Raw genomic sequence first — 22,963 nt, 5'->3', positions numbered from 1 at the left:
CCCATGAGTTCAAATCTCATGACTGACAAATAAGCCAACGGGGCCTCATGCTAAGTGCTCTACCATGTTAAGGCACGCCCTCAATCTCTTTCTATCACTTTGTGTTTCAGATAGTATCTCCGTGCATTTGCCCAGTTCAGCTCCAAGCTACACCACAATTCTCTTACCTCCACCTTCTGCGCAGCTGGAAACATGGGTGTATACAACCATGACCAGCTTGTTTTTGAGCTAGATGTTCACTAACTTTTTGCCAGACAAGGTTGCCCTCAAATACTGATCCCATTGTCTCTACGCCTCTGGATAACTGGAATGACAGGTATAAGCTACCACGCATAGCTTGTTTCTAAGAAAGAGCCTCCCTAACTTTTTCCCAGGCCTGCCTCAAACTACAGTCCTCCTATTTCTGCCTCCTGAGCAGTCATGTCTTTTTTTTTTAAAGTGCTTTCATAATGTTATTCTCAACAAGCCAAGAAAAGTATCATTCCTATGACTTCACCACACTTATTTGGAATCAGAACATTTGGCATTTTGTGACTACCCCCCAGAAATTAACAACTATGTCAGAAATGATACAAAATCTCAGAATGAAATGGAGGGAAAAAAATCTGCTGAAACGAGGTCTTGCAAAAGTCAGCTAGATCGATGCAAGAGATAGGAGCTATTCAGTGGCAGCGCCTGCCTGAGGGTTCTCAGTAAAAGATGGACTTGGGGTTTAATCTAGTCATCTCTAATAGACTGCCTTAAGAGTCCCCAAACTCCTCAACTTCTTCACCAGGCCCAGGTTCACGGTGCATGTTCATCACTTTTTAACTCCCTTCACTCCTCTTCCTCCTCCTTCACCCCTTTCCTCTCTCCCTCCCCCTCTCTCCCCTCTCTTTCTGCACAGATACTAAGGGCTTGAACTCAAGCCCTTAGTTGTTTTTTAGCTTTGTTTACTCAAAGCTGGCCCTGTACCCAACTTGAGCCACAGCGTCACTTCCAGCTTTTTTTTTTTTTTTTTTTTGCCAATCTTGGGGCCTGAACTCAGGGTCTGTGCACTGTCCTTGGGTTTTCTCAAGGCTAGAGCTCTATCACTTGAGCCACAGCACCACTCTTGGCTTCTACGTAAGTGGTTCTGAGGAATCAAACCCAGGTATTCGTGCATGCTAGGCAAACTCTCTACCACTAGGCCAAACTCTGGGCCCCGACTTCCAGCTTCTTGATGGTGGCTTGGAGATGAGAGTCTTACAGAGTTTCCTACCTGAACTGACTTTAAACAGTGATCCTCAGATTCCAACACCTGGGTAGCTAGGATTACCGGGGTGAGCCACCAGTGCTCAGCTCCCACCCACTGTTTCTTATTAATAAAATTAATTGTACAAAGATGTCTCACTGTAATGTCTGAAGATACGCATATAATGTACTTGGGTCAAATACCCTCCCATGCTGGCAGTCTTTCATCACCCCTCCCTCTTTCTCCCCTGCTTTCTCTTAAGTTATAAAGTCACCACATTGACTGTTTTCAGCCTGCCACTGCTGATGACAGGAGGAAGAGGCCTGAGATTTGCCTTTGGTCATGTTTTTGAGGCTGAGGACTGAAGATACTGGTGAACACCCCAAATCAGAGTGTGAGAACTGTTAGAAGATGGAAACGGTGGGAGAACAGCAGTCCCTGCGTGCAGCATCTTGTTTTTCTTGCTCTCCTCTGCAGAAAAAAAAAATCTTGCACAGGTTTGTGTTCTCCTTTAACAAGAAGGCTATTCACACTCGGAGTCTGGAACTGGGCCATCAGGAAAGGCACGTCTCCACTCTGCCACACAGCCTGGAGAGAACTGCCAACCCCACCACACATGGGGGCTTCCAGAAACACCTGCCCCACACCATCCACCCCTTTGCCTTCCATATCATGGCCCCTGGACAGTCCTGAGACCATTTGTTTTCCCACGACTGCCACAGAGGAGAGAACATACTGAGCAGCTAACAGCAGTCTCCACCCCTGAGTTTCTCGGATGCTCAGACAGTGGAGGCGATCAGGTGCCTGGACAGCCACAGCTGAAGTCTAGACCCTGCCAAGGTCACCTGCCAAGTCTCCCCAGATGTGTCGTGGCTGACCAGTACCAACCACCACTGCCACCTAAAACCTTCTTGGCAACTCCATCTTGGATTGCTAGGAGCAAAGAAGCTTGTTTCCTTTCAAAAGAACCATTCCTCCTCTTCTCTTTGAGATGTATTACAAGGAAAAGCCAGACCATTCAAATAATAATTTTCTAAAGTGCTTCTTTGAAAAACCTTCCCATTCCAAAACTTCATTGACATCGAAACCAATTATTTTAATGATTCTACTGTTATGGCAATGAGCAGCAAAGGAATTAAACAATATTATTTTGTTTACATTGGAGAGGGAAGCCAGGACTGCCAACTTCTAGAGCAAACAGATAATTAAACGAATACAAAAATACAATGTTCACAAAGCAGCCAGGGCACAAGTCTTGAATTATAATGGTTATGTGACTCATAGTTTCTTATTTAATGTCTGGGATATTGTTTTTCAAAAGCAAAAGATATCATCTGAAGTCCGTGTACAGAGGGCACCAGCCAGGGAAAACTCATCAGGGGTTCTCAGAAGTCAGGCCAGCTCACCACAACCCTCTACGAATCAAGTGAACTTTGCTCACCAAAGACCACCAATAAATTCCTGTGTGAACAAATCAGACACTGTCACAGCCTGAAGCAGTTATGATGAAACAGAACATGGGGAAAGGAAGACTCATTATCCCCTTCATACTGGATAAAACCCTGCTCGTTGTACTTAAAAAAAAAATGAAAACTGAAAACGTTCAGTGATTCCCACTGGTAATCCTACTTGCTCAGGAAGCTGAGATTTGAGGATGGCAGTTCAAAGCCAGCCTGGGTAGGAAAGAGTTTTATCTCTGTGAGAGTTTTATCTCCAGCAAACTATCCAGAAAAAAAAAAGCCAGAAGTGGTGCTGTGGCTCAAGTGACAGAGCTCTAGCCTTTGGCAAAAGCAGCTCAGGGTCAGCACCCAGGCCCTAAGTTCAAGCCTGGCAAGAATAAATAAATAAATAAATAATGTTCAAGGGGCCGGGAGTTTGACCCAGTAGTAGAATGCTTGTCTAGCATACAGGAAGACTTGGGTTCAATTCCTCAGTATCACACACACACACACACACACACACACACACACACACACACGTATGTATGTGTGTATATATATATATATATTTTTTTTTTTAATCAGAAGTGGTGCTGTGGCTCAAGTGGTAGAGCACTAGCCTTGCAGAAAAAGCCCAAGGATAGCGCTCAGGCCCTGAGTTCAAGCCCCAGGAATGGCAAGAAAAAGGAAAAGAAAATGCTCAAGACAAAGTGCACAGAACGTCCCCAAAGCTGCATACCCCTCACCCCCGGCAAAGCAGAGAATTATGGAGCATTCTGTACACCCTTCATCATCAAGCCTGAGTGCTGAGAACATGGCTTCCTAAAGAGCAAAGTATTTCCTATCATGGAATCAGGCAAAGAAAGGAATTTGGAGGAAAAGAAAGCTCTACATTAAAAAAAGAAAATACCAGCTATATCCCAAGGGCTTCCAAGATCAGATCTGAGACTTCTCTGATTTCCTATTGCCGTTATTTTTGTTTGACAGCAAAATCTAAAAATAAAATTTTTTAAAAGGCCTACGTGCTTAACTTCAGGGACTGAGCAGAACTGAGTGGTGGCAATTACCAAGAGAAAAAAAAGCTCAGGGCGCCTGTTGTGAGGAGAGGGAAAGCCCGTGAGGAGCCACTGCTCTGGGGTGGAGCCAGAGGGCTCAGACAGCTACACAGTTCCCAAACATATGCTTATGGGCACCAGACATCTCTGTGGGGGCATTCGTAATGCCAGCCCCCAACCAGTAAGACATGAATACATTTCCCACTAGTGCTAACAGGGTAGGAAGGCTCTGACAGTTCACAAGCTGCCATTTCCTTCTTCTTCCTCATAACTTCTCAGGGCTTTGGGGAGAGGAAGGTGTATTGTTTGTTTGTTTTTAACTGTATTTTTTTGTCTTTTGTTTTGTTTGGGGCTTGAACTCAGGGTCTTGGCACTGTCTTTGGACAATTTTTGCTCAAGGCTAGGACTCTGCCACTTGAGCCACAGCACTACTTCTGGCTTTTCCTGTGTATGTGGTACTGAGGAATCGAACCCAGGGCTTCATGCGTGCTAGGTGAGGCAAGCACTTTATCACTAGGCTATGCTCCTGGCCTTTTTTTTTTTTTTTTTTTTTTTTTTTTGAGACTGGGGATCAAACTCAGGACACTACTTTCTAGGCAAGTGCTTTACTACTGAGCTGCATTCCAGCCCTATGGTTTGTTTTTGTGCTGGTACTGGAACTTGAACTCAAGGCCTTGCACTCTTTCTCAACTTTTCCACACAAAGCTGGCATGTCACCATTTAAGCTACACCTCCAGTCTGGCATTTTGCTGGTTAAAAGTAACATTCCATTTGTGTCTTTGTATCTGCTGTAGTAGATACTTAGGTATGCGCTCCTGCCATAGGCTCAAATGTTAAAGATCTGGTCTCTAGCTTGGCACTACTGAGAAGGAACAAGACCTTGAAGAGGTAGGTCTGAGTATGGTGGCTTATTCCTACAATCCAAGCTACTTCAAAGATAGAGATCAGAAGGATCTGAATTTGAGGCTAGCCTAGGGAAAAGGCAAGATCCAACTGTAACAAAATAAGATGGGTCAGATCTAGGGTTGGCCCCAAGCAAAATCATTAAGTTCTTATCTGAAATATAACTAAAGCAAAAAGTGTTGGGCTATAGCTCAAGTGACAGAACACCCATCTGACAAGACTGAGGACTTGAGTCGAACCCTAGTTAAAAAAAATAGCCAGGCATGGTGGCTCACGCCTGTGATCCTAGATACTCAGGAAGCTGAGACATGAGGATCATGGTTCAAAACCAGCCCAGGCACCAGTTTCCTGAAAGGTTGACATTTTCCTCAAACCTATGTAATAGTTGACCTTCAGCTAAGTGCCAGGAGCTCCTACCTATGATTCCAGCTGCTTGAAGGATGGGAAGACAGAGGTCAAGACCAGTTTGGGTAGAAAAGTTCAGAAGATTTCTTCTCAAGTGATAGCAGGACATAGAGGCATGCACCCATTATCCTAGCTACATAAGAGGCTAATATCAGAAGGTGTACAGCTCCAGAACAGCCTGAATAGAAAACCCAGAGAGACTCCATCTCACCGAAACAAGCTATGCATGGTGCTATACACCTGTCATCCCAGCTATGATAGACTACTTATAGGCAGATTGTGCTCCAGAGGCATACCTGAACAGAAAGCAAGACTTCATTTCAAAAATAGCTAGCCTAAAAAAAAAGAGGCACGATTAAATCACAGCGTGCCTGCCTAGCAGTCACACGCCCCCTGAACTCAAATCCCAGTACCACTGAAAAGCAAAAATTAAAATAGAGCCTTATGAAGTAATTCCACCAACTCATTACCCCGAAACGGCCCACACACTGAGCTGGGGAGATGAACAGCAGGAGCTTTTTTCCCTGATGAGAGAGACACACCCGCCCAGGGCAGTGGGGAGAAATGGAGGGGGCAGGAAAAAAAAAAAAGAAAAAAACCTTGTCAGTCATCTAACATCCACATTACATACAAGTAACATTTTACTTTCTTTTTATATGAAGGTCTCAGTCATAAAAACAATTTCTCTCTATCAGTCCTTGAAGACAACCAGGTGTGGCTTTCATAGTCTGTGAAATTCAGAGACCGGGTTCTGTCATGCAACAGAGAAGCTCTGAAATACCAAGGGTAAGTCAGATTCAGCTCTCAGTTCTGCCTCCTGATAGCCATTTGCCTTACTGAAATGAATTATTCATTAATGATTTTCACAAACAAAGCCACTCCCAACATCTTCCCCCCACTATAGATGAAGTGCTTTAAGAAAAAATAGTCAATTACATTTATACATCAGAAATTCCAAAATTAAAAATATAAGTAATATATGTATCTACTTCCTAATTGGAATGATAGTTTCCTTTTTTAAAAAAAATCTTAGCAGTCAGATCTACATAACCTCAGATACACAATGAGCTGGGGATTTTAGAAGTCATATTATCCTTCTATACCTGCTTTTCTATGAGGCATTTCCTTACCCCAAGAAATTGACACAAAAAAAAAGTTTCTTTTATCCAAAGCTTCTGAGGACCAGAACAGTATTTGGAGTGGGGATGTTTTTATTTTCAGATTTTCAAATATTTTCATAGACATAGTATCTATCTTGTGGAAGAGACACAAGCCTACATGCAAAGTTCAATTGTGTTTCACATACACCACATATACCTAACTTTAATTCACTGGATATGACATTCCTATTGTCCCTGCATTTGAACTGGGTCCTATCCCAGGAAGTCATATGATGTCCTGTCATTGCTCAGCAAGTTTTGAACTTGGGAGCATTTCAAGTATGTCTGACACGTACTTGTGCTGGAAGCTAAAGGTCAGGTCAAGCTTATGGTCAAGTAAGCCATATAAAACATGTTTCTTTGTATTCACTCATGAGATCATCACTTACCCACTGCAATGGCAAAGGTGCTGGTGGGGTCCTAAGAAAAGTACAAGTAGGAGCCATCTTTCTGTAAGTACTGGGATTTACAGTGGCAGAGCAGAGGGAAGAAGGGGTTGCTGATCATACTGAATACCTGCAGATACCGTTATCCTGACCTGTGAAATAATGAATGTTCAATTGTGCCCTGTTAAAACATTACCTCTGGGGCCCGGAGTTTGACCTAGTGGTAAAGTGCTTGCCTACCATGCACAAAGACCAGGGTTCAATTCCTCAGTACCACATACATAGAAAAAGCAGGAAGTGGTGCTGTGGCTCAAGTAGAGCTCTAGCTTTGAGAAAACCCAAGGACAGTGCTCAGGCCCTGAGCGGAAGTCCCAGAACTAGAAAAAAAAAATTACCTCTGGCCAAACCCCAGTGACTCATATCTCTACTCCGGAGACTGAGATCTGAGGATCTGGTTGAAAGCTAGCCCTGGCAGGAAAGTCTATGAGATTCTTATCTCCAATTAATTACCAAAAGCAAAAGTGGTAGAGAACTATGCCTGAGCAAAAAAAAAAAGCACAGGGACAGTGGGCAGGCCCCAAGTTCAAGTCCTAAGACTGGCAGGTGAATGTGCACATACACTTGTGTACTCATGCCTGCACGTGTACAAACATACAATTACCACTAGTTTCTCTATACTTGAAAACCAAGCACAGGTTAAGTAGCTTTCATCCAAAGTCATTGGAACCATCAGCAAAGGGACCAGAGCCTAAAGATGGAACCCATTTCTATCATGTAGCATTTATACCTTATATAAATATGCTAAAGGCAATTTTCTAAAATAGTCATGATAATTTTGAGTCTAGGCATGTAGGAATGTTGAGACAGAAAGAGACAGAAAGACAGTAAGCTCAAGACCAGCCTGGGCTTTAAAAACATTTTTTTTAAAAAAACAATGGAATTCTATGCTGCTGTCAGAAAAAATGACAATGCCCCATTTGTAAGGAAATGGAAAGACTTAGAAAAAATCATATTAAGTGAAGTAAGCCAGACTCAAAGGAACATAGGCCCAATAGTCTCCCTCATTTGTCATAATCAGTAGAAACCTTGGGCTCTCCTAGCAGAGATTTAAAATAGAACAAAATCTAGAGACATTAGGCCAAATAGTATGACACTAAATGTAAGGACCTCCAGGATATAGAAACAAAAGCCATATAATGAATGACTGTTGTTCTTAATGTACTATGTTATCTCTCATCTCTTTTGCCATCCCTTGGTTATTTCATATTGTTACAATATTTTACCTTGTTATCTGATCTATTTTATATGTGCTTAATTGGTTATTTGAAATTGGATAGGGAAGGGGGAAATCAAGATAAGAGGGGGGAGAGTGGGAGGGAAATGGGGACCATGTCATGAGAAAGAGCATCAATGTTTGTGAAGTTATGCACCTTTTATCTGGTGAATATAATGTAACCCTTCTATTAATTACAATAAAAATTATTTTAAAAAGGAGTATATAAAACAAACTTATAACGCGCAATTTTCCAGTTGTGGCATTTTCAAAAAGTTTCAGCTATCTTGGGGAAACCTGAAATGGATGGCTTACACAGAGATGGACAGGTAGTAGGTACTCAGTAAATATCTGTGCAATGCAAAGAAGACCAGAATCGGACTTTTTTGTTAGTCTAAAAATGGCACCTGCTCCATGTACCTATGTTCCAGCTGCTCTGCTTCCCGTGCCACACCTCATTCATCAGTACCCTTAAATTATTTAGGCACACATACTTTCTTTTGAATAAATCATAAACATCTTTGAACACGGAGACCAGTTCTTATTCATCGCTTCAGCCCTGCTCACCCCTGCCTGCAGCTAGCACGGGGACTCTGCTGAGTCCAAAACCAATAAAACCTGAAATTTCTCGTGCTTTCTTACTTATTGAAAAAATTGTTTTGTTGAATTACAAAAGACATAAGCAGGGCCGGAAGCATGGCCTAGTGGTAGAGTGCTTGCGTAGCATGCATGAAGTCCTGGGTTCGATTCCTCAGTAGCACATACACAGAGAAAGCTGGAAGCTGTATATGGCTCAAGTGGTAGAGTGCTAGCCTTGAGGAAAACCCAGGGACAGTGCCCAGGCTTTGAGTCCACACCCCAGGACGAGAGGGAGGGAGGGATGGAGAGAAAGAAAGAGAGGGAGATAGAGAAAGAGAAAGAGAAAAGAGAGGGAGAGGGAGAGAGAGGGGAGGGAGGGAGAGCACAGATGCACTGATAGACAGTTATTCAAACATTTGTACCATGTACAAAATTCCACAAACAGTATTTTTGCCAAGGTTCCAAAAATAAGCACCATTCAGATACCATGCGTGGGCTCCACTCATCAGGTGAAAATGCTTCTGTAATTCTGGGTAGGGGAGCAATCTGTAGCTAAAAAACAGAGAGGCTAAAATCAGTGGCCTCATTTGAAAGCTGCCTTCACCACTCAGAAGTTCTACACGCTCAGGTGACTTACCTCTGCTTCCTTACTCCGAAAATGGGATGGCTGGCCTAGCACCAGTGGCTCCGCCTGTAATCTGAGCTACTTAGGAGGCTGAGATCTGAGGATCACTGTTCAAAGCCAGCCAGGGCAGAAAAGTCTATGAGACTCTTAGCTCCAATCAACCACCAAAAAGCTGGAAAATGGAGCTAATGTCTTGGCCCTGAGTTCAATGCCAATATGGTATTACACACACACACACACACACACACACACACACACACACACACACACACACACACACACACACACACCAGCAACTTCAACCAAGTTAGCCCAGCTATACCAGTTAATTAAACCCTTCTAACACCACTGGAACAGAGTGTGATTCATGATACAATGCTTTACCTAGCTGGAACCATGGTAGGGCATGCAGGCACAAATCCTGGCATCCAGAGGCAGTGCTTGATGGGCTCAGAGATCACATTTCTCCATCAACCTGCCTCATATTTCAGATTAAAAAAAAAAACCTCAAAAACCTACCACCTTAAACTTTTCCAAGAAGCTACAGAAATGATTTGTCTCTAAAAATAATTTGCCAAGTGCAAAACCAGAAACAGGAAGCTCATCGTTTGCTGAGAAAGCCAAAATGAAGATCTGCTCCTCCAAGAGCAGGCACGGATGAGAAGCACTTCCGTGCAGCCTGACACTGTCTCTTGCAGAGAACAGCTGCTCAGTTGCTGTGTCCCACAATCAGGACAGCTTCTGAAATGATGATTCAAAGTTGTCTTAAGGTTTAAAAAAAAATACTTGCACTGAAATAATTCTTGCACTATTACACTAAGAAAAAAATAATGTCACGAACCAAGCAGGATGAAGAAACTTTGATAGAGTGAGCGACACTTGCTACACGCACACAATTTATGTCACAAAATTCAGCTTCTAACGTCATTGAAAATGAACTTTATAGACAAATGTGTGCCTTGCCTCCCCATCCTGCCCAAGCTCCTCCTGGTGAGAAGGTGGGGTGTGGAGGGAGGGGATGGAGTGCCCCATGGTTCCCTCCTCCACGCAGAGAACATTAGCTTAGGCCAGTGGTGTGGGCCAGCTTATAGGCTCTGAAGCCTTCTGAATTCCTAACCTGTGCACTGAGTTACAAAACCGATAAACAAGTGCTGGGCGCTGGTGGCTCATACCTGTAATCTTTGCTACTCAGGAGGCTGAGATCAGAGGATCACAGTTCTAAGCAAGCCCTGGTAAGAAACGTGTGACACTCTTATCTCCAATTAAGTAAGTCCCCCCTCCCCCCCACCAAAAAAAAAGCCATAACTGGAGCTGTCACTTATGCGGTAGAACACAAGCATTGAGCAAAAAAGCTCAGAAACAGTGCCCAGGTTTTCAGTTCAAGCAACAGAAAGCACAGGCCCTTAATATCACCAAGTAAATGAGAAAAAAAAAAAAGGCAGATTAGCAGAACCTACGGAAATCCCCAGGGAAGAAAGTTAAATGCCAGTTGTGAAGAAGAATGTCCCTTAGGATTTAGGAAGGGCCTGAGACTTCAGGTACAACACTCAGCCTTATGCTGGGGTACTCCCGAGGATGCAGAGGGGTGGGGAGAAGACCAGAGTAAGAGAGGAACATAGAGAAAAGATGGTGCTGCAGAATTAGAGCTGGCATGGATTGAGGAGAGGAGGGCCAGGCTCAGGAGAACTGGAAAACAATGTGTCCTCCTGCCCCTACCCATCTGAAACCTGCTGCAGTTTTCCTCTGTGTGGCTGCTGCTCTGATTCAGGAAGCTCGCCTGTCCTTCCAGCTGCTGGCTCCAAGCTAGAGTTACACACCATCATTCAAATATTCACTCACCGGCTTTTGCCTCCTGAGAGTTCCCAGCTCAGTTCCTCAGCTACCTCCCCAAGGTCCCTGTTATTGTAAGAACTCAACTGATATCTCATTTTCCCATTGCAGAGATTGAGGGGTGAGTCCCTCATAGCCCTTGTGAATGAATGAGTTGAGGGTAACTGAGACAGAAAATGCTCAAGAAAGGCCCACAAATGTAGAATGAAAGAGAAATCCAGCTGCATGGAGAAAACAAGGAAATGAATCATATATATATAGATATATATAAACCTTTCTAACTGGTTTGTGTTGTACTAGGAACTGAGCTCAACACCTCTTACTTGTAAGGTGGGCTCTAGACCTTGGTTATTTTCAAAGTAGGGACTTTTTCTATGTCTTGGCCCACCTGGGCTACAACTCTCCTACTGGTGCTTCACCAAGTTGCCGGGGAGGACATGTCTATGCCATTGTACCCAGCAAGTGTGCTTTTCCCTATAGCTGGGGTTACAGGTGCATACCCAGCCACTGAGTGAGATGGAGTCTTGGGAACTTTTATGCCTCGTCTGGGCTGGCCTCACACTGTAATGCCCCAATCTCTCTCCTCCCAAGCTGCTAGGATTACAGGCTTGAGCCACCATGCCAGATTTCTAACTAGTATTTAATTACAAAACTGATTCTAAAGTATGTGTGATCTGATAAATCAGAGGGAAGGAAAAAAAAAAAAAAAGCCATGATCAGGGATCAGAGAGAGGCACAGGTAGTGGGAAGAATGCCAGATTTGCGATCAGGGAAAGGAACCGGCTTGCCCTCTTGTGGTCACATTGGGTAGTGTCAGTGTGGAGGGAGAAAGGAGACCCTTTCTAATCTCCTGGACCAGGAAGATCCAGACAGACAAAAATGATGTTGCCTGAAATAATTTTTAAAGAGTGCTGTAGGCTTCTTTTAATGTCCAAAGTAGAAGTTCCTTACAAATACTGAAGAGACTATTTTCAAGAAATAGTAAGTCTAATAATGTTACTACATCGACTTGTACTCTAATAGAATAAACCATTCTTCAATGATAAGTATTTTAAAGAGGTAACAGCTTTAACAACACTGCATTAGTTAGCCAAAAAAGTCTCTATGTTATAAAAAAAAACTATGACAAGATCTACAAGGAAATATCCTATCCATTAAAACTTGGGAGTTCTGCATATCTTTTTTCCTTTTGGTTATACATACTGTGCTTATTAGCATATTAAAGTGTTATATGTCCTATGGCACTTTATAAATGAAGCCAAGGAGAGCAATAATAAGCTATGCATGGGATATTCGTTTATTAGAAGCTATTCTTTTCCAATATGAGATATCGAAATATGTTGCTCTACACATCTGCTTGCTTGTGCTAGCACCAGAAAACAAAGACATTTTTGATGAATGATATAGGATTCATTGAAAGTTAAAAATCCAAAAAACAAAAGAAACACCTGGAGTATTGCAAATATCTGGTACCCACTCATTCATCTCGGGACTGCTTTCTTTGCCCAGAATGTCTCACCCTGCTCCCCCTTCCCTCCTGCCTCCACCACATTTCTATCATTTTTTTCCTAATCCCACTCCCATGAACTGCTCCATGAGCTCCACAGATTTTGATGCTTTCTGCTTTGCTGCCATTGCCCAAACACAAAGCCGACTTTCACTTATACCAACCATCCAAACATCTTCATGTCATATGCACAAGGGAAACATGAGCCAACTCGCAGGATGTTGGGGAAGAGTAAATTATGAGGTGTCTAACCATGAAAACTTAGTGTCTCCTCAAATAATCCAAACTTGCTGATTATTCTTAAGTGTGAGAGACGCCAGCACCCTTCATATCTATCTCCAAAACACAAAGGATATTAGAAGGGTAACTCCAACCTTCCCACAGTGGAAATGTGGCCTGACAGTAAATCCCAGAGCCAGGCAACACTCCAACTGTTGATGCAATTTAACTTGTCCATTCTCAGAAAGACTCCATGAAGTAAGCATTACTATCAGCCTTTCTTTTCCTTTTATTAGAGGGGAGGTGCTGTTTCTGGGGCTGAACTCGGGGCCTATGCATTCCAACTTCTTTTGCTCAAGGCAAATGCAGGACAACACAAGCTTGTCTTTAAGGATATGTTATTTTGCACATAAGATGTGACAACAAAGGCAAAGAAAAGGAGTGTGTACATGCACTCAAGAAGGTACCAACACAGACCACATGCGCTTACATTCACCATACCTGAACTCAATGCTCTGCCATGCTGCATGTTAATACAAAATGCGAAACAAAAATGGAAATGTTAGAAGAATAGCACATAAAACTCTGTCATGGAGAACGGTAAAATTAATTCACAAACCTTAACATCTTGTATTTAAGATAAATCATTCATTTGAACCATAAAATTAGTGCACAAACCTTAACATCTCATATTTAAGATAAATCATTAATTTAATTATTTATTGTTCTTACAATGTATAAACCACATAGTTCTACTCATTACCCAACAGGTTCATTTGCTCAAGTATTTTGTCCTTTTCAAATTGCAGGGCACATCATTAGAACCTTGCACTAGAGTTTCCTCTTTTTCTGTTCATTGTTTAATTCACTTACTAGATCAACATAGAGGTCAAAGGAACAAACATGTTACTTTTAGCTTGCGCGCCTCTCTGTCTCTCTCTCTGTCTCTCTCTGTCTCTCTCTCTGTCTCTCTCTCTCTCTCTCTCTCTCTCTCTCTCTCTCTCTCTCTCTCTCTGGCAGGTTGTGGGGCTTGAACTCATGACCTTGGCACTGTCCTTGAGCTTTCTCAAGGCTAGTGTTTTACAACTTGAGCCACACACTTTTGGCTTTTGTGTATGTGATTCCAAAGAATCAAACTCGGGGCATCGCACATGCTAGACAAGCACTCTACTACTAAGCTACCCTCCAGCCCCATTTGAATGTCTTTGATGCTTTCTGAACCAGGACAACCTGAGTCTTTATTGAGCAACAGGTAAGAATAACCATTATCAAAGGAAAGTACCACCTCAAATCTGGAATAATGAAAGTAAGATTTTAGCATCAGACATGAGGTATTCACGTGAACTGAAAAGGGAAAAGAAGCTGTGTAAGCTGTTGACAGTCCTTAGTTCTGAGGGTAGAAGCCTCCACATGCACAACTTTCCAAAATATCCAAAAGCCCAGCAAGCTGCCTGCTTGGCATTAGCATTCTGTCAAACATGGCAAATGACTGTGTGGTGGGGAACTAGTGGTCTCCAGCTCTACCCGCACTTACTTCTCTTTGGCGACACGGCCTGCAAGCAGGCAGTCACAATGTCACAGTTCCTCTGCACTTTATGTAGAAGGCGATCTTTTTGCTTCAGCTGCCGGAGTAACTTGGCCGACTGGACTCCGATTCTGCACTTCAGCTCTTGAAGGATCATCTTCAGCTCATTAGGGTCTATCAGTAAAAGGAAAAAAAAAATTTTAAATAGTGCCATAAAGAACTGGAGAGGAGGGGGCGGAAGTTTGGCCTAGTGGTAGAGTGCTTGCCTAGCATGCACGAAGACCTGGGTTTGATTCCTCGGTACCACATACAGAGAAAAAAGCCGGAAGTGGTGCTGAGGCTCCAGTGGTAGAGTGCTACCCTTGAGAAAGTCCAAGGAAAATGCTCAGGCCCTGAGCTCAAGCCCAGAACTGGCAAAAAAAAAAAAAAGAACTGGAGAGGAATAAAAACCACAGTGAGATACATCTGTAATCCTGGCTACTCAGGAGGCTGAAATTTAGAGGATTGCCAATTGAGGTCAGAAAAGTTCATGAGCCTCTATCTTCAAAATAACCAGCAAAATATAAGGCTGAAAGCATAGCTCAAGCTGTACAGCATCAACCTAGAAAGTACAAGGTCCAGAGTTCAATGCTGGTACTATCAAAGAACAGAGCAACTGACAAATTCTGCATTAAACTAGAATTATACAAGTGCTATAAACTCTTTACCTGAATCAGTTTGGGGGTATTAATCACTGCTTATCTTGACAACTGTAACATATATGTTACACACATGTAATATATAGTATATATATTATATGTGTGTGTACGTACATACATACATGGTGAGATTACAAGGGCTGGGAGTTTAGGCCTAATGATAAGAGTGTTTGCTTAGCATGCATGACGACACGGGTTCGGTTCCTCGGTACCATGTACACAGAAAAAGTGAGATTACAGAAGTGGTGCTGTGGCTCAGTCGTAGAGGGCTAACCTTGAGCTGAAGAGCTCAAGGACAGCACCCAGGCCAAGAGTTCAATCCCCACATCTGACCAAAAAAAAGTGAGATTACATCATTTGAAGGGAATAGGAAACCAATGTGTTAATTGAAATAAATCAGATTCAGAGCAACAAATATCACACTTTCTCTTACTTGTGGAATCTATACTTAAATAGACAAAAGAGGATATGAATGTAGGAGGACGATAACAGGGTCTGGTAGGGGGATAAGGAAAAAGAGGGAGAACAAAAGACAACAGGGATATACTCAAAGTACATGATACATGTATGAAAATGTCATAATGAAATCAATTAAAATGTACAAAAAATTCTAACATTGAGTACTGTGTACACATTAATTTATGTAATCCTCATCACAGCACTATATTATCTCTACCCAGGAAAATAAGACTGAAAGAAGTCAAATAGCTGTCCAAGGCCACACAGTGAGTCAGGAAGAGTGGCAGGAAAACAGATAATCCAGCAGCTCTGAATAGCCATTCTGCCAGCTTCCATGCTAAATATCTAAACAGTCACTGTGTGGTGCCACAGAGAAATTCCTAACAGTGAGAAGAGAATACATACACAAGTGACCTGGGTTATGTGAGGATTTTTACTGAGGGTAGGGTATATTAGCGTGGATTATTTTTGGCACTGAAAAAGAATTAGCTAATAACAGTATTTCTGAACAGACAGTTGTATCCATGGCCTTGAACTTAGCATTCTAAGGTAGACTCTACATGGATTTGTTCATCCGAATAGGATTGACTGCCATTAAAAAAAAGGCGGGGGGGGGGGGGGGTTAGCCTAGTGGTAGAGTGCTTGCCTAGCATGCACAAAGATCCCGGTTCCATTCCTCGGTACTACATACATTGAAAAAAGCCAGAAGTGGTGCTGAGGCTCAAGTGGTAGAGCTCTAGCCTTGAGAAAGCCCAAGGACAGTGCTCAGGCCCTGAGCTCAAGCCCAGGACTGGCGCAAAAAAAAAAAAAAAAAAAAGGACCAACAGGTAACTCAACACTAACACAATGAGTAGAGTTATTGGAGAGAGAGAGAACACCACCTCCATCTGCAGAATTGGGGGAGCTGAAGAGACAGGTCCTGTGAATGAGTGGCAGAGGCACCATTCATGGGAAAACCACTCACAAAACCATACCTACATTTGGCGAGTTTCCCTCCTCCCAAAAGCAACTACCGATGTGTAAAACTTCTGTAATTAAAAAAAAATGAAAGTCAAATCCCTAATTTTCACTGTGTTGGATTCTAAAAGAACCATCGCTCCATGGAACTTCTGGCACAAGCACTCACACCTTAGGAACAGCCAAATAACTGCATCAAATGACCTGGCAACCAGGCCAGCCAAAGTCAACGCCAAAAGGAGGAAGGGGGAAGCCATTTGCAACAATTAGCTGGGGGGAAAAATCCTCACTAGGAAACTAAGAGAGGAAGCTGAAAGCTGTTTACATAGATTTGAGAAAGCAGACAGATTGATTATTTCCTGGAGCTAGTTAGTGTGATTGTACAATGGGAAGGCAGAAGACCATTCTAGAATGACTTTCATAGTTCCCTCTGATAAGTTTGCAGAGACAGTAATTCCAAAATATGTAAGTTTTCCACACCTCCCTAAAATTTTGCAAATTAAGGCGTTACTACATACAGCTCTACAACAACTACTGCGTTAAGTGAAAAAGCAAGCTAATACGAAGAATTAAGAAAACAACAACAACATAATTCCAGTCAGGACATAAACCTCAGAATTTGATAACAAACTCTAAATTAGCCTCTCCCCCACTCCATGAAAAAGCCATGTCCACTTCCTCAACTCTGCCATGCAACCAGTGCTTCAAGGCTTTCCATAAATTCCCCACCCAGAGAACCAAGCCGAAGAAAATACCCAGTGCAGTCTGCTTGGAAAACCTTGCTTTCTGGCAGAAAAGGAACTCACGCTCTTCCATGGGAGCCTGAATTCTCTAATTGTGCCTCCCTCGTTAAACCCTGTCTAGGTGGTGTGGCTAGGGCAAGAAGTGAATCACTTGTAATAGCGTGGTATCATCTGGCACGCACATCAGCAAGAGCCAAGCAGCAGGTGAGGTGAAATCGGATTCCCTGCAGCCCCTGACCGAGGGCCTGGGCGATCGCGGAGGGAATTAGGGGGGGTGGTTGGGAGACTGGAGACGGTGAACCAGCCCCTCAGCTGATGCCGTGAGGACCCACTGGAGAGGAGACGGGGCGCGGCTGGGGGAATCAAGAACTCAGGGTGTAAAAAGCGGGCGCCTGTAATCCTAGCTACTGAGGGAAGCTGAGGTCTGAGGATCGCGGCTCCAGGCCAGCCAGCGAAGGAACGTTCATGGAAGACTCTGATCTCCAATGAACCATCAAAAGGCTGAAAGTGGAGCTGTGGCTAGAACTTAAAAAAAAAAAAAAAAAAAAAAAAGCGGGGGGGAGGAGGAGGGGGAAGAATTCAGTGTGGTCAAGAGTGAGCAACAGTGTAGGCAACAGGAGTCAGATCAAAGCGGGATCTCCCAAAACGAATCCCTCTGCGCCCGGATCAGCGCCGCGCCGGGATCCGCGGTGGGCGAGGGCGCGCGCGGGCCCCCGCCAGGCCTCACCTTTCCGCCGCAGGTACCGCCTCTGGAGCCCCAGGCTCGGCCGCTCCCGCAGCTCCTGCAGCGCGCGGGAGTCCCCGACCCCACTTCGGCCGCCCAGGACCGCGTCGGAGCCCGAGGCCTCGGTGGAGCTGTCCGGACTGTCCCGGCGCTGCCCGCGGCCCCCCGGCCCGCGGCCGCCGCCCGCCGTCGCCGCCGCCTCCTCCTCCGGGCAGCTGTAGAGCTCGGTGAGCAGCCCGCTCACCAGGGACGCCGTGCGGCTCGTGCGGGGCTCCGGCTCCTCCTCGCCGTCCCACGAATCCCGGGAGCCCCGCGCGGGTGGAGCTGGAGCGGGAGTCACTCCGGGAACCGCGTCCTCCAGCCTCGCCCCGCCGGCTAACTGTAACTCGGGGCGCCCCGTCCGGCCCCGAGCTGGGGCTCCGACCTCCATGGCCCCCGGCTACCCCGCCGCAAGCAAGTTCCGGGAGGCGGTGCGGCCTCGCCTCTCCCCGCGTGGGTTGGAGGGGGCCGGGAGCCCGGATCCCCGACGTGCCCCGCCCCGATCGCACGGCCAGGGCCACGCCGCCCGGCTACCCGGAGACACCTGCGGCCGGGGAGCGGCGGGTTTCGCCCGGGGGCGCTCTCCAGTAACGGGGAGAGGAGGGCGCCGGGGCTGCCTGTGGCTAGGAGCGCCCGTCCGCTGCCACCTTCACTGAAGCATTCACCTGACCAAATCAGAAGGCAACTCGTAGCCTATTCGGCTCCAGCTAGACATAATGCCGAGCAATAGGCCAGACCCAGGCCCGGTCCTTCTCAACCTCCACCCATCTAGCATATACTTGGGATTTTATAACGCAGTGAACTTGTTTCCTCCAGTGTGTGTGTGTGGGGGGGGGGGGGGAACTGGGTCATGAGGGTTTAATAAACATTCCGGACATGACCTCTTCCATAAGTCAAGTTGATAAGAGATACTTTCTTTTTCTCTTTTGGTGGTGGTGATCGTGATAGTGACACATGCTTGCTAGACGAGTGTTCCACCACTAGAACTATGCCCCACTCCCTTTTAGATTTTTTTAATTTTTTTTAAGGTCAGAGGTCCCATTTTTTTTTGTCCCATATTGGCTTCTGACCAAGATCATACTAGCTAGCCAGTTCCTCTCTCCCACAGATGTGATGCACCACATTTGAATTTTGCGTGGAGGCATTTTGCCCCGACTGACCTCAAACCACAGTAATCTGGAGTAGTCTCCTGAGTAGTTGGGATTACAGAGCCACCGTGCCCTGAGACACATACACCCCTACGTCAGAACTGAGGTTACTATTTTACCTATAGATACTTCTTTGATCATTGCGTTCAATATTATTTTAGCACACCATTTTTGGATCCTGGGCACTCAGTGACTAAAGTGAATTATCTCATTAGTCTTCACTTTAATATATAAAAAGCAGGTAACCACTATTCCTCATTTTTCAGATTCAGGAGTTGGAATAAAAAAACAAGCCAAGTAACTTCTCCGTTCATAAGATATGGCTTGAACTTTCCTCAAAGACTGAAGTGTGTCTGGCTTTGGCTACTGACAAATCATTGTTAAGTGTAGTGCAGTTAAACACACGACTGTTCTCCTGCCTTGGGAACAGTGGAATTGTATAGCCGGGCCTCATGTTTGTTCAGCACACTCATTTTCAAGGCACTTTCCTATGAGGACCTAACCCTGTAAGTAGGCTCCTGTGTCCCCTGACACCAGTACCACAGTAAAACTGGAGTTAAGATAAGGAAAGACCTTTAAATATATATATATATATATATATATTTTACCTTGTATCTAGAACTTATACTGGAAAATCTTTCATAAAGTTTTTGTAAAGAACTTTTGCTGACATTTCCCATTAACTATATGAAATGGAGAGAGCAGATTTGATCTACTTTATTGCTGTTAGTTTGTTTGGGGAGGATTTTTTTCTCCCTTTTGTCCCAACCATTACATGAATCCCAGGAGGGAGCCCTTGCCATATGCCAGACTTTGCAACAAGCAAGACTTTCATAGGATCACACACTGAAATCCAATCTCTTTCTTTTCATTTGCTGGCCCTTCTCCTGGTTGCCACTCACTTCAGCTCTATTCTTTTTGTAGGGTTCTCTTCCAAGAACTTTGATAACCTCAAAAAGAGCTGACTGAAGTGAAGAAAGAGGCCAAGGAAACAGAAGATTATTTATCACTGAATATTCCTACTCTAATCAAAACTTCAAATACATTTCCCATTCTCCTAATCAGAAGAGAGAAAACTGACATAAAAGCTAGGAAGTAACTGGGCACAGTGGCTCATGCCTGTAATTCTAGCTACTCAGGAGGCTGAGATTTGAGGATAGAGGTTCAAAGCCAGCCCTGGCACTAAAGAGTCAGTGAGACTCTTATTTCCAATTAACCACCAGAAAACTGGCCCTGTGATTCAAGGGGTAGGGTGGTAGCCTTGAGCTGAAGAGCTCAGGGACAAGGCCCAGGCCCAGAGTTCAAGTCCCATGAGAGACCCCCCCCCAAAAAAAAAAAAAAACAGTTCCTGTGTTATTACAGCCCAATAGTTGGCAGGCCCCAGACAAGTGTCCTGTCAGTAATCCTGGCTATGTTTCATGAGACAAAACCACTGGCCTAACAGAACATGTCAAAACAAACTGTTATTGAAGCCAACTGTAAAGTGAAATTTACTTAAATTATGCTATTGCTAAGAATCAGTGTTTTAATTTAAAAATTTAGTTCTACTAAAATGATCATATGAATATTTTGGATCGGATAGAACCAGGACACAAAGTCCAATGCTACATGATAAATACAAGGAGGAAAAAAGCAACTATTTCTGAGTTCGATTTACTAGGATAGACTTTATGTAAAGCTAGCATACAATCTATAGATAATGACCATTAAAATTATTTCTATATCTGTAACCAAGTCTGTCAGTCACCATCACATATTCAGTCCTTGAAAATGACCTTAACTAGGCCATTCAATTTTTTTTAAATGTAAGGAATAGTAAGACTGGATTGCTATGATGTAAATGAACACTATTCTTGGGATGGATGGTTCCTAATACCTAGTAAATAGCTCATTTTAATTGCTTAGGGGCTGTTTACCTGCCAAGTCAGAAGAGAAATGGAACAAGGGCAGTTCTTTGTCTTCATGCAGAAGTCAGTTTTGCCTTTAGTTACTTTTGTTGTTGTTGTGTACAACTTACTATCTGCTTAGAATAGAATGCACACTGTGCTTCCAATTCAGCAACTATACATGAGGAAGATTCTCATATTTTTTTTAAGCCAAAAAGATGAAAAGTGAAAGGTAGAACAGAGATGTTAGTACTTTTAAAAGACATCAAATTTTACACAGAAAGGAAAGGCATATGTAGCAGTTAGCATGTGAGAGGAATTCATGCTGAACAGTATTTAAATCAAAAAAGTTGACTGCAATAACTTTGAATATCTATTTTGAATATTATCTTGTTTATTTATGGATTTCATGGTGGGAAAATATTAAAATATTTCCTTTCAATAACAGAAAAGTTGTAATTGCTCACAATATGTCACCTAGAGATTAAACCAGTTACCTCTCTCATCTATACTACTAACATCCCTTTTGATTCCACTTTAACATACTAATTATTTAGAAATATGTAGTTTAACTTCCAAATATTGTATGCTTTCCAAATCTCTTCCTTTCTTCATTTTCCTCTTCCTCATATCTTCCTCTTCTTTATGATGGCACCAAGGGCTTAAACTCAGGGCCTCTTCCTCAGGATAGTTGCTGTACTACTTGAGCCACACCTCCAGTCCAGCATTTTGCTGGTTAATTGGAGATGGAGTCCAGAAGACTTTTTTGCCTGTACTGGCTTTGACCCTCAGTCCTCCAGGTCTCAGCTTTCTAAGTAGGAAGATTACAGGTGTGAGCCACTGACTTATAATTACTGACTTATAATTTCATTTCACAGTGAGAAAAGAACATGCTATTATTTTTATCTTTTTAAAACTGAGGTTTCTCTCATGCTTTAACGTACAGTTTATTCCAAGATACTTGATAGTATTCCAAACACTTTAAGGGAAGGGAGGTGGTTAAACCCAGAGCCTGTCCCTGCTAAGTGTATTTTCTGTAAGGTGTAGCCTCATACAGCCCCTAGTTCTATTTATTTTGTAACATTGTGCACATCTTCTCTATCCTTGTTGGTCTTTTGCTTAATTATTCTTATAAAAGGGATATTGAGATCATTGTTGAATTATCTATTTTCCTTTCATATTTTCAAGGGTTTTTGGTTTTTTTTTCCCAGTCATGTGGCCTGAACTCTAGGTCTGGGCACTGTCCCTAGGCTCTTCAGCTCAAGGCTACCGCACTATCCCTTGAGCCACAGCCCCACTTCTAGTTTTCATTTTCTTTTTTTTTTTTCTTCCAGTCCTGGGCTTGAGCTCAGGGCCTGAGCACTGTCTTTGGACTTTCTCAAAGCTAGAGCTCTACCACTTGAGCCACAGTACCACTTCTGGCTTTTTTCTATGTATGTGGTACCCAGGAATAGAAGCTGGTTTTCATGCATGCTAGGCAAGCACTCTACCAGTAGGCCAAATTCCTGGCCCCCCACTTCTGCTTTTCTAGTGATTAATTGGAGATAAGAGTCTCACAGACTCTTTAGTGCCTGGGCTGGCTTTGAATCTCGATCCTTAGATCTCAACCTCCTGAGCAGCTAGGATTACAGGTGTGAGCCACTGTACCCACTGCATCAGTATTTTCTAATGAAACATTTATTTGAAATGTTTTAAGGAAGTGGTGTTTTGGCTCAAAATGGTAGAGCACTAGCCTTGAGCAAAAGAGCTCAGGGTCAGTGCCCAGGCCCTGAATTCAAACCCCACGATTGGGGGGAAAAAAGCCGTAAGTAGATTAGAATTTCACTTTATTTTCTAACTTGCTATGTCTGTCTTTGTTATTGGTAGTGGTTGTGACACTATTTTTTAAATGATTACTCTAAATCTACTATATCGCACTTATCAGAAATAGCTTCAGGGGCCCGGGGTGTGGCCTTAGTAATAGGCTGGGTCAGCCTAAAAGCTGAATTGCTATTTTAAATTATCAAGGTACCCTTTACTTTTTCTGTAACACATGTATTTGTAATCAAATATTTCTGTGACAGCTACACCTACTGCCCTGCTATTTAGAATGCATAAGGAAAATTGTATCTCTCTGCACTCGCCTAGAATCTGGAACAAAATTGGCACATAATTACACAATCATAGGCCTCAGATGAATCACATTCTCAC

The 22,963-nt window shown here is 43.5% G+C and overlaps 1 protein-coding gene across 1 annotated transcript in view; it reads right to left on the bottom strand.

The window, feature by feature from the left end:
• Nucleotides 1–18,145, bottom strand: part of Tbc1d30 (TBC1 domain family member 30) — a 69,569-nt gene extending 51,424 nt beyond the window's left edge. Inside the window, exons 1-2 of the mRNA XM_090328005.1 lie at nucleotides 17,704–18,145; nucleotides 14,129–14,293 (exon numbers count right to left, since the gene is read on the bottom strand). Of these exons, the coding sequence (XP_090184131.1) occupies nucleotides 14,129–14,293; nucleotides 17,704–18,130 (592 nt within the window). The 5' untranslated portion in view covers nucleotides 18,131–18,145. The remainder of the gene's footprint in view (nucleotides 1–14,128; nucleotides 14,294–17,703) is intronic.
• Nucleotides 18,146–22,963: the final 4,818 nt, after the last annotated feature.

Source organism: Megascapheus bottae, chromosome 2 (assembly GCF_031878675.1).
Source record: "Megascapheus bottae isolate mThoBot1 chromosome 2, mThoBot2.hap1, whole genome shotgun sequence".
In the NCBI taxonomy this organism is placed as follows: Eukaryota; Metazoa; Chordata; class Mammalia; order Rodentia; family Geomyidae; genus Megascapheus; species Megascapheus bottae.
Note: the sequence above shows the minus strand (reverse complement) of the source record. Positions and strands in the feature narration are given on the sequence as shown.